Genomic DNA, 12,214 nt, shown 5'->3' on the forward strand with positions numbered 1-12,214 from the left:
AGAAATATAGCTTGTAGTGGGCCTGATTTTGTTATAAATTAAGGTTGACGATGCTACAGGAAGACAACCGGCAATCGACACGGTATAAATGTCACCAAGTATTTCAGTGTGTGAGCGATTTGGTTTTGTCCTATCTGCACTGTTCTTGATACTGGAGACGCTACTTTTTTTAACAGTCGACTTCAGGCAAAGTGGTCTATCTGCGGCGTTTTGGACACCAATGTTTACAACATTGGCGCTATGGGTGACAGTTTATCAAAAATTAGGGAGAATCGAAAGAGAAAGGCTGTGTGTTTGCTGATACGTATTTTTAATAATGATTTCCATATGATATGGCAATTTTTCATAGAATAATACAAGCAATGTAGGCGCAAAAAAAAAAAAAAAAAAAAAAAAAAGAAATCAGTACAGTGGGCGTAACTTCCAGACGTCAATAGCTGCAAACTCATTTGAAACATCGCTGTTGGTGTGTTCTTATGGGTTGTTACAAAATGGTAAATTCGTTGTCTTTTTTACTACTTGCTCTGTGTTTGTTTTATATGGATTCCAGCTTCATTTCAGCGAATTGTGTGGAGGTGCTTCCAACAACAATTAACTCATCAATACAATTGTGTTCTAGGTGGAAGACTCCAAAATGAATTCTGTTTTCGCGAGACGAAAGTCGAGTGAAAAGTTTTTGAAGAGGAACGGCTTCAACGCAAAGCTACTTGGTTTATGCGACAGAAATAAAAATGACTTATCGCAGGACACCGTGCCTTTAGAGAATCAAGTTGCAGGACATTGTGCATCTGATGGAAAATCATCATTAGGTAATGTTTACATTATACTATAATAAAGCTTTGGCGTTGTTTTTTTGCATTATGTTCTTAGTAACGGTTTACTTATGCAGGAATGTTGAAGCACAAAGATGGTTATGTCCTCAAGCCTATAGAGAAACCGGTTCAGGGTGAACGGGAAATTAAGTTTTACGAAGAGTTACAAGAAGCTACGGATCCAGTTTCTACAGCTCTTCGATCTTTTGTGCCACAGTATTTAGGTACAACCGAAATGAAGATCAATGAGAAAGGTGAGTCCATATTTCAAACCACATGCACTTAAATAGTAGTGTAACCATTACTAAATTTGTCATCGTTAGTACCAATATAAAACTCGGAACCAGGCATTTGAAAGCCGCACGCTGTGTAAAGAGCTAGATTCCTGCCTCATTCTTCCTTTTGTCATCGAGAAATCTGGAAAGCAGCCCATTCAACACAATGGAAGAGTGTTTCAGAGGACTCAAGTTGAGATTCCTACAGCCATATTCATGTTAGAGTTTCTATGTTTCCTTTAATCACGTTGTGTTACTGGTGGCATTGGCAGTGGAAAATTACTCCCATAATGTCTCACTTCATATTATATTCTACTCTGTAAAAAATAAAACACTAAATTGTAGATACCTCTTTCTGCACAGCTGTATGGAGGATCTATGTCGTCCGTGATCTTATCATTGTTTTCATGACACCTGTTTCCCTTAAAGTTTTTACTTCATATACTTTAATGTAGAGTGGTGATGATTTGCAAGTTTACATAAACAAATTTGATCTTTGGACTTTCTCATTTATTATTGTCTCCATGTTAATTATTTTTCACCGTATATTTTGGAAGGATTTCAGTAGGCCCACAAATTTTGGGACAATATTTGTATTTTGCTTACTTCTTGCACATATCATTGAGTTCAGAATTACTACTACATTTACCTTTCATGAAGCCAAAATGTCCAGTTTTCTCTCTTACTCTTCTCTAGAGGCCTATACTAATGTGGTCAACAGTTTGTAAATATAACATTTCAGGCATAAAATTATGTAGTTTCTGTATTTAGCTGCTCATGTCATCATAATATTTTTTTCTAGGTCGTAAGCCAAAATTTCATTGTTTCTTGAAACCAAAATAAACATCTTTTCCCAAAGAGAGATCATCATGTCCTTTACAATTACAGGTCACATGTCCTGTGCATACACATTTTGTATTTGTAATGCAGTGGTTTCCATTGCCTTCCACATTCTCATGCCATTGATCACTGCAGATGTGCATTCTCGGTTTAATTTAATTTCGAATTCATATATTTCTGGATTCGTATTTCGCTCTTAGTACTCTGTTTCCGTATTTCGCAAGGTGGGGTATATCTCTAGTTGAGCATGGATCCTCCCCCCACCCCCTGTCCTTTCCCTCTGCTTTCAATATACTTACAGTGTCTAGTTCTGCTTTAACTATTTCTTTCTTTATTATGTTTGACTAATCTAATAACTTCCTGTGATTACTTAGGCAGTCAGTCACAACCTAAAATAATTTCCAGTCCATTCTGTCCTAAATTTTCAGTTTTGCACTTCCTCACATTTCTTTCTGTTCATTTTCTTGAATTTCATGCTTTTGGTAGAAGGGGGGGGGGGTTGAAAATGCCGATCTTCCCACCCAGAGTTGTGAGTTTGGTGACTTGAGGTGCTTCTGGCTACAATAACAGGGCTGATTTCTTTCCCCATCCTTATCCTGTTTGAGCTTGTGCTTTGTCTCTGATGAACTTCGTGTCAGTGCTACATTAAATGTTACTCTCTCTTTCACTCCCTTCTTGAATATGTCTACTGGTCGTCACTACTGGACTATCAGAGTCTGTCTGCATCAGTGTGGGTGGCAGTCTATTATCTCCTGCACACTCAAGTATACCCTGTTATGCGGGAGAGTTTTTAGACTGGATTGATAAGAAATAGAGAAAAGTTAAGACGGCAATTTCGGCTCTTCGCATGTTCCACATAGTCCTCCCCCCCCCCCCCCCTCCCCTCCCCCTTGAGAAAATGCTAAAGACGTTCATACAAGAGTGTGACACTATCAGAAAAATCCTTTGGGATGTTTTTCAACTCTTGCAGCACATGGGTGTAAATATTGGTTATGCCATAATGTTACTCCTTCACGTGAGTTTCTGTACTGTGGCCTTTCTTGTGGTAGCTTCAATTGATAACACCAAGTCTTGTCATGTGATTATTTTTTTCAGAAAATAATTGTCTGCATTTTATGCTTCAATCAAGTCACAGTATCGTCATTTTTGTTTGCCAGTTAAGGTGTGTGGGACAGATTTGGCACACACTTTTCTCTACTTCAGAACATTGTGGAGATGTTTCTCCATTGGAATTTGTGACACAACCACATTGACACACTATGGCTCATTGACACACTATAGCTGCACATTAACTGCTGGATACTACCTGCTCACAACTGGCTGGTCGAACTCAGATCTGTCGAGTTAATAGTGCACTTACACTGTTGGTTGCTCTTCCACTGTGTGCTACTGTTGGCAGTTTTTCTGTTGGTTGTAGCTCATTGGGTGATAGCATACAGTAGCCAATGAAAATGGCTGAATCTAATAATGTTTCGGTGGAAGATACAAATTGGTTACTTTTGTTTTCAGCATGGACAGCATGAAATTGGCGATTATTGATCTGGCTATTATGGATTATGAAGTTGGTTACTGGTTTTCGTGTGTTTCTTGTATTGTATGATCTAGGGGCAGCATCTTTGACTATTAATCAGAATGTCCTCGGTTCTGGGTTTGAGTCTCATCACTGCTTAAATTTTGAATAAAGAGCATCAACAATGGCAGGTGAAGAATTCCGGCATAAGAAGTCACCCTCGTTCTGCCAACAGCATGGTCATAGAGGGTGGAGGAGTGGGCGAGGTTCAGGGCACTCTCTTTCCCTTGGGGTGGGAAACTGCCCCTGAAAGTCAGAAAAATCTGCAGTGATGTATGGCATAAGGATGTGGAAGGTAATGGAAACCACTACATTAAAAACATACAATGTCTTGACAGGACATGTGACCTGTAATTGCAAAGGAATCGTGATGATTTCTCTTTGGGAAAAGATTCCAGATTAGTTCCCCATTCAGATCTCCTTGAGGGGACTGCCAAGGGGGGAGGAGGGGGATGGTTGATTAAGAAAAAAATACCAAATAACCAAGGAAAGGATAACATTGTACAAGTTGGGGTGAGGAATGTCAGTAGTTTGAACATGGTAAGGAAGCTAGAAAATCCAAAAATGGAAATGCTAGCTATAATGGGGTCAGTGAAGTGAAATGCAAAGAAGACAAGGATTTCTGGTCAGACGAGTATGGAGTAATATCGACAGCAACAGCGAATGGTGTCATGGGAGTAGGATTCATTATGAATACGAAGGTAGGGCAGAGAGAGAATTACTGTGAACAGTTCAGTGACAGGGATGTTCTCATCAGAATTAATGACAAACCAACAACAATATTTCGGATTTACATGTCAATAACACAAGCAGAGGACGAATAGAGCGTAGATAAGGGTATTGAACAGGTAATTCAGTATGTAAAAGATGAAAGTTTAACAGTCATGGGGGATTGCAATGCAATTATAGGGGAAGGAGCAGAAGAAAGGATTATGGGAGGATATGGGCTTGGTAGTAGTAACAAGAGAGGAAAGACTTGAGTTCTGCAATAAATATCGTCTAGTAATAGCGAATACTGTGTTCAAGAATCATGAGAGTAGGTGGTATAGTCGGAAAAAGCTGGAAGATATTGAAATATTCCAGTTAGATTACATCATGATCAAGCAGATACTCTGAAATTAGATATCGGATATTATCACTGGAACTGTTGGAACATATTGTATACCTAGAACCATTATTGCGTTCGTTTCAAATGTGTATTTTAGGTTTATTACAAAGAAGAATAAGTTTTTAGAAACTTTTTGTCCAATTAACAAACACAGTTTTATTTCAAGTTCTTTTAGTAAAGAAGCTGATGTATTTATTGTGTACTCATTATTATAACATTAATTACTGTAATATTTTATGTTGTACACTTATAGTCATGAAATCTGTTTGCCAAATCCATGTAGCACAACATATTTTTAAAACACTGCCTGACTTTTTGTTCATTTTAATTGCACTCACTGATGCAAATTACACATCTTTACTAGCAGGAACCACATACCACATCCTTAGTTATGTCCTTTGAACAAGATTCACACACTGGCAGTGTGCAGTTTTTGGAAATATAACTTGCCTTATTCCTACACTTCATCATTTGACATTGTCTCCTCATTTATTTCCTTCCACAGTTTCCAGATTAAACTTCTGTTCCCACCAAGCTACTTTTTTTGAGTCCGTGTACCCCATATGAAGAGCTCCTCTGTTAGCTTTAGGATACAATTTCGACGAGTGATCTTCATCCCTGTTAGTTTCTTGAAAAATTATCCATGAATTGATAGCTGCCAAGTCAAGAATATTATAAAATGTGTGAACTGGCCATCTACGAGTACCAGCCCGAACAGTGTATTTTCTTACCATTTGTATTGTTGTAGAAAACTATTATTTCTGGACTTTTTTTTTGTCGGATTTAAGTTCAACTTCCGAATGCAAAGTGCTATAAAGAATCACATTCTTGTTTAGTTTGCCTTGATGTTTGAAGAGAGATGAGTAGTAAAGATTAGCCTTCATTGCATTTGCAGCATTAGGGATTTCTCCTCTTGATCGTCTAATTGTTCCAACAGTGCTAGTATCGTTAGTTCTCATCTTCTCGCCCAGTTTCACTGTTGTAAAAAAAAAATTGCTCGTAGGCACGTTGCGCCCCCTCCTTTTGGAACGGCTCTATCAACTTCATTACTACACTTTCAGGAAGAACCTGGTCACGTAGTCTGTGATCGTCTTTTCCTAAATAAGGGAACCCATTGCACAGAAACTTTTGAGTCAACATCAACAAGAAGCCAACATTTTATAGCAAATTTATCTGGTTTGTTTGGCATATACTCTAAGAATGGACACCCTGTTTTGCTTGGAAAAAGCTGTTCTTCAGCAGTCACATTTTCACCTGGAATATAGGTCAAATGGCAATTTTCAGTGAATTTGTTCCAAACTTTTGACACTAAAGTGAATTTATCTGTCTTCAAACGTTCTCATTTTGTGTTTCTAAAGTTGGAGTGCAAAAATCTTAGAATTTGTTGAAAGCAATTTCTCCCCATCGTATCAGTGAAGATTGGTGGGCCCAACTTTTTAGACCACAGTTCATCAAGTTCGTTACTATTGGCTCCAAGAACACCATGAGCATACAATAAAGCAATGAAAGCCTCCAGTTTCTCCATATTTACACTCCACAATTCATTTCCTAGAACTGGCATTGCCTCCGTTTTGTTGTGTCGTGTTTTATGTCTTTCAGTATTGGTTCATCAATAAACAGATGCCATGCACTCACTACAATGACATCAGAAACATACCGCTTTGAATATGGTGTAGGCCTGGATTTTCTTTCACGATATTATGACTCGCCAATCTGCCAGATGTGGTCTTTCCAAACTCTGATGGAGTCCACTCCATGACAGCATCAGTACTCTACAACATATTATGTGGTCCTAGGAGGCACATGTTGATCTTTCCCTTCTGATATCTGGTTTTATGTGATAAAATTTCTGCTGCTGTAAGAGGACAATAGAAAACTTCAAATTAGAAGTGTCCACTCAGAGTAATTGTCGTGTAAATTCTGAATTTTATATGAAAGTTGAATTTTGACATGTAAATAATGTGTTTCATAATTGTTACTAACCTGGCTGAGCAACTACGTTTTCGGCATAATCTGAATCACTGCTTCTGGAGTGATCGTTTGGTTGACTAATCATCGTCAGCATCTTCTCTTAGGTCTTCTGCATCTAGGTCACATTCTGCTTGAGACTTACCTGGAATATCATGTAAGAGAGCCGAACAATTCTGCGTTGGTAAGTGACAGAGATCTGCGAGCTATTATTACTATGTTGCTATTAGCTAACAAATGACAATGTGACTGGAGCAGCAGAGGCAAATAATGGGCATAAGTAAATTCAAACTCTTTCATTATTGTGCAGATTATTGCTGTTTAGAGACTGATTAACAGATTTAATCTCAACCATAGGAAGAAGGACATATTGTAAGACATTTCATTACAATAATCAATACAGTGGTCAAAATGAGTAGTCTCAAGGTTCTAGGTATAATTGTTAACAACATCCTAACCATTTTTAAAAAATTAAATGTATTTATTACAGGTGATTCTGACCTTGAACATGGAAAAATCACTGAGGCTCATCACAATATGACAAAAACTGCAGTCAAAATAACGTTTTGAAAACCTGTTGCGATCGTTTTGACAGCTCTGGCTTTTCTAGTAGTAAGGCATAAACAGATACAGACTCAGATCACTATTTAGTAATGATGAAGAGTAGGCTGAAGTTTAAGAGACTAGTCAGATAGACTCAACCCACAAAGAAGAAGAATGTGGAATTACTAAGGAATGGAAAGATATGCTTAAAGTTCTCAAAGGCTATAGATACTGCAGTTATGAATAGCGTTATACACAGTTCAGATGAAGAGAGGAGGACATTTCTAAAAAGGCCAGTCACAGAAGTTTAAAAGAAACACACAGGTACAAGGAAGGTAACTGCGAAGAAACCATGGATTACAGAAGAAATACCTCATTTGATGAAGGAAATTAGTAAGTACAAAAATGTATTGGGAAATTCGGGAATACAGGTATGTCACTTAGGAGTGAAATAAATAGGAAGTGCAGGGAAGATAATGCAAAATGGCTACATGAAAAATTTGAATATATGGAAAAAGAAATGATTGTTGGAAGGATTGACTTGGCATGAAGAGTACTCAAAACAACCTGTGGTGAAATTAAAAGCAAGGGCAATAACAGTAAGAGTGCAATGAAAATTCCATTGTGGATAGGTGGAAAGAGTACATTGAAGGCCTGTATGAGGTAAGACTTGTCTGATGGCATGGTAGAAGAAGACAAGGGATCAAGTATTAGAATAAAAGTTTAAGAGTTTTCGACAACTTAACATCAAATAAAGTAGAAGAGATAGGTAAGATTTTATTGAAATTTCTAAAATCATTTGGGGAAGTGGTAACAAAATGACTATTCTTGTTGGAGTGCTGAATCTGAGACTGGCGCTTTATGCATCCAAGGTGCTGACAATAATAATATAAAGGATAATGAAAAAGCAAATTGAAGATATGTTGGATGACAGTCAGTTTGGCTTTAGAAAAGATAAGACATGAGAGATGCAGTTCTGACTTTGCAGTTAATACTGGAAGCAACACTGAAGAAAGATCAGAACACATTCATAGGATTTGTCAATCTGGAAGAAGCGTTTGACTGTGTAAAATGGTGTAAGAAGTTCTTAAGTCAGAAAAAAATTGGGGTAAGTTACAGGGAAAGATGGATAATGTACAACATGTACAAGAAACGAGAGGGAACAAGACTAGACTGAGAACGAAGAGCTAGTTTTTAAAAAGATATAAGGCAGTGGTGTAGTCTTTAGCTCCTGCTGTTCAATCTGTACGTCAAAGAAGCAGTGACAAAAGTAGAAGAAAGGTTCAAAAGTGGGATTAAAATTCAAAAAGGATATCAAGGATATCACTGTTAAGATTTGCTGATGACATTGCTACCCTGAGTGAAAGTGAAGAATTATAGGATCTGTTGAATGGAATGAACAGTCTAATTAGTGCAGAATATGGACTGAGAGTAAATTCCAGTAAGATGAAAGTAATGAGGAGTAGGAGAAATAAGGGCAGCAAGAAACTTAACATCAGAATTAGGGATCACACAGATAACCAAATTAAGGAATTTTGCTACATAGGCAGCAAAATAGCCCACAATATATGGATCAAGGAGGACATAAAAAGCAGACTAGGACTGGCAAAAAGAACATTGCAAGCCAAGAGAATACTACTAATATCAAACGTAGGCCTTAATTTGAGGAAGGAATTTCTGAGATTGTATATGTGGGGCACAGCATTCTTTGGTAGTGAAACATGGACTATGAGAAAACCAGGAAGGAAGAGAATCAAAGCATTTGAGATGCAGTGCTACAGAAGAATGTTGAAAATTTCATGGTTTGATAAGGTAAGGAAAGGAATGAGGGGGTTTTCAGGAGAATTTACAAGGAGAGAAATATTTGGAAAACACTGACGAGAAGGCTGGGTGGTATGATAGGACATCTGTTAAGAGGTCAGGGAATAAATTCCATGGTGCTGGAGGGAGCTTTAGAGAGTAAAAACCATACATGAAGACAGAGATTGGAGTACATCCAGCAAATAATTGAGGACATAAGTTGCAACAGCTACCAGGTTGGCACAGGAGATGAATTTGCAGCAGGCCACATCAAACCAGGCAGAAGACTGAAGGGGAAGAAAAGGGCAGATAAAAAGGATTTCATGGGATAATTTTTTTTTCTTCCAGTGCAATAATTCGTTTGTCAGTTGGCGAAGCCAATGAATGTGGCTGGAGGAATACTGGTTATGGTGACAGATTGCTCTGTAGTACAGCAAAAGGTATATGTTAGGCTGAAATGGTACAGTTTGATTGACAGTAGGCGAAGTCAACAGATGTCACTGGATGAAAACCAGTTGTGGTGACAGTGATCCGTAGCATAGCCCACTGATTGTTTTTAAAAGTTTGTGGGGTATTTTTGCAACATCTTGATTTTAGAGGTTATGTTAATGCAGAAACCTAAGAGTCCAGCTTAAACTTCACAGAATATTCTGTTTTCCATCTCAACATTCTGCATAATACATTTCATTATGTTGCCACACAATTTGATGCTCTCAGCATTATCAAACATTATTTTCTCCCTCATTGGTTCCTGTATCTTGTGTAATATGGACTCATCATTAATCGTGATCAGTTCTCATCATTAATAGCACAAACAGTTGCCAACTGCAGCACACAATGCAAAAGCCACCAACACTGTAAGTGCGGTTTCACCCAGATACTACACTGACATCACTTATACACCAGGAATAAAAGCAGCCTGTTTACATTCTTTTGCTTTTGAAAGTTTGTTTTCACTACAACCACAGCAACTCTAAAAGTTTCACCTGCTATTTCTACACCCTAATCTTCATAAAATAGGTGGAAGTTCATAATGTTCAACATCTAATTATGCTCTTTATATCTTAACTCATGTATATTTTTCATTTACACACAATGACTTTTCTATGTGTATGGCAAATCAGTTAATACAGAGTGTATGCTAGAAGGAATCAGAAAACTACCTACTGTTTTTCATGCAAATCAACATATATGAACCTATCACTGCTTATATCTAGCTCACAAGTGACAAGGTATAAGAACATTAAACTAATTCATACATAAAATGATCATCCAGCAATGTTTCATGGGATTGTTTCATGTAAACAAAGCAAGTTGTTCCCAAAATACCTGTTAACTTTCAGTAGCGAATGGGGTTAAAGCAGGTCATAACTTTGGAAACATCACACTTCAGGTTTGTTTATAGCACTACTTCACAAATGCTGTTTAGCAAATGTTGTTAACTTTTTCATGAGTGTATTTGCTGTGTATTGTCAACATGAACCGTGAAGTTGCCTGCATAACTGATTGTTAAGCCATCCTTACGTGGCTGCCTGTTTTGGCCACAGGTACTTTCTAAGGGTCATTCCTATACACTTAGATATTAATTATTGAAATAAAATTTTGACTAAGAGGAATTTCTATCTGCAAATAACCTGTTCTTTCTGCGGGCAACATATCCATAAGTGTCAAATCATCCTGTATAATATTGATGAAATAATTTTCGTATTGTAGTGTATTATAGATAGTATTTATCCTTTTTTCAGATATTAAGTTCCTCATTTTAAAAGATGTGACTGATGGTTTCGCAGAGCCTTGTGTTATGGATGTTAAAATAGGGAAACAAACTTGGGATCCTGAAGCAACAGAAGAGAAAATAAAAAATGAACAGGTAAGTCAATCATAAAATTGTTAAAATTAACTTATAGTTCCTGCTTATCCTTTCATTCCTATATAATTTGTACTTGTTCATTTCATCTGTGGAATCTTTCTGTTGCAAAACACATTTCCTGGTTTCCTCTTGTTCCAAATATCCATGTTCCGCATAAGATTATTGTTTTCCAGATCACTAAACATTAGTCTCCCACTGTTTGGACCAGTCTGCTCACATCTAGTCTTTGTCTGTTAAACTGTCAGGGTGTATACGACCTGGGAGATCCAGGAAGAACCCGGGAATTTTTTCATCTGGGAGAAAACCAGGAAGAACCCCTGAATTTTTTAGAATTATGGGAATTTTTCATTGTTTTAGTTTTTAGTTACATTTTTGTAACTTTGACTAGTAAGAACCAATACTCTAACAAAGAATATTACTATATCTCGCTACTGCAGAATAATACTGCAGCAATAAAACACGAATGAGAGAAAAAAACGAAAATAAAACTTAAGTTGCAAAGGAAATGCACCATATACAAGAACAAAACACAGCACTCATACATGTGTCTGCCAACAGCAAAATGTGTCAAAGCATTTAGGAAGACTATACAGTGTTTCATAACAACAAATTGCCTCCAATGAGCGTGACATCTAAACTACAATAGATTCGTTTGAGTGGTTGCGAGCGAGCTTATGCGCATGTGCAGTTGAGTTGTGTATGAGTAGTATCTTCTCCTGCTTCTGGCTAGAGAAGTGTGGCAGTTAGCTGTACAAGCAATTGCAGCAAGCAGCCAGATGCTATCCGAATAAATTTTGCTGGTGCGCCTAAGCTGTCAGATTCACGTATGCGCAAGAGGCCTGGAACCAGGGGGCGGGGGCAAACTGGGGTATCTTCCCCCCGGTGGCAGTTTCAGGGTGAGCAGGGGGGGGGGGGGGCAAATTCATCTTATTGAGGAAAAAGACCTTGTTTCACAAAGTGTCCACATCCTTTGCATCTAGAAATAAACTTTTCTATAGACAAAAGGGGACGGGTCTATACGAGCTGAGCGAATAAAGCCGAAAGGGTGAATGACAATCGCTGTTTATGTGGTTGACTGGGTTTGAAAATGATCAGCGTTGTTATAATTACTAGCGAATTCCATAGATTCAGACTACCAGAGTGGAAATAAATGACTAACAGGAATAACAAGCAACTATGATAACGTATTGTCTTCTCCGCGTATCCAAGAAAATGAAATTTTGACAAAACATTTTTGGCCAGACTGCTACACTACTAAGGGCCAGTAATACAGTCCCCAGCTAGCAGCTGCTAAAGTTCTATTCTGGTAGTGCAGAAAATGCGTTGTACGAACATGTAATAATGCCTAACCGGAGAACAAATGCGGGATAACTAAACCGGTGATTGTGGCAGGGTTAGTGAAGTTAACCAGAGAATAAATTTAGACAC

At 37.8% G+C, this 12,214-nt stretch overlaps 1 protein-coding gene across 3 annotated transcripts in view; it reads left to right on the forward strand.

The window, feature by feature from the left end:
• The window catches only part of LOC126162181 (inositol polyphosphate multikinase), a 362,534-nt gene that overhangs the window by 316,154 nt on the left and 34,166 nt on the right, over positions 1-12,214 (forward strand). For 2 of the 3 annotated variants that reach the window (XM_049918502.1, XM_049918503.1), the window contains exons 4-6: positions 620-809; positions 890-1,066; positions 10,662-10,786. In XM_049918502.1, the coding sequence (XP_049774459.1) occupies positions 635-809; positions 890-1,066; positions 10,662-10,786 (477 nt within the window). In that variant the 5' untranslated portion in view covers positions 620-634. Of the gene's footprint in view, positions 1-199; positions 495-619; positions 810-889; positions 1,067-10,661; positions 10,787-12,214 lie in introns of those variants that run through there. The other variant, XM_049918501.1, reaches the window with a different exon arrangement.

Source organism: Schistocerca cancellata, chromosome 2, assembly GCF_023864275.1.
Source record: "Schistocerca cancellata isolate TAMUIC-IGC-003103 chromosome 2, iqSchCanc2.1, whole genome shotgun sequence".
Lineage (NCBI taxonomy): Eukaryota > Metazoa > Arthropoda > Insecta > Orthoptera > Acrididae > Schistocerca > Schistocerca cancellata.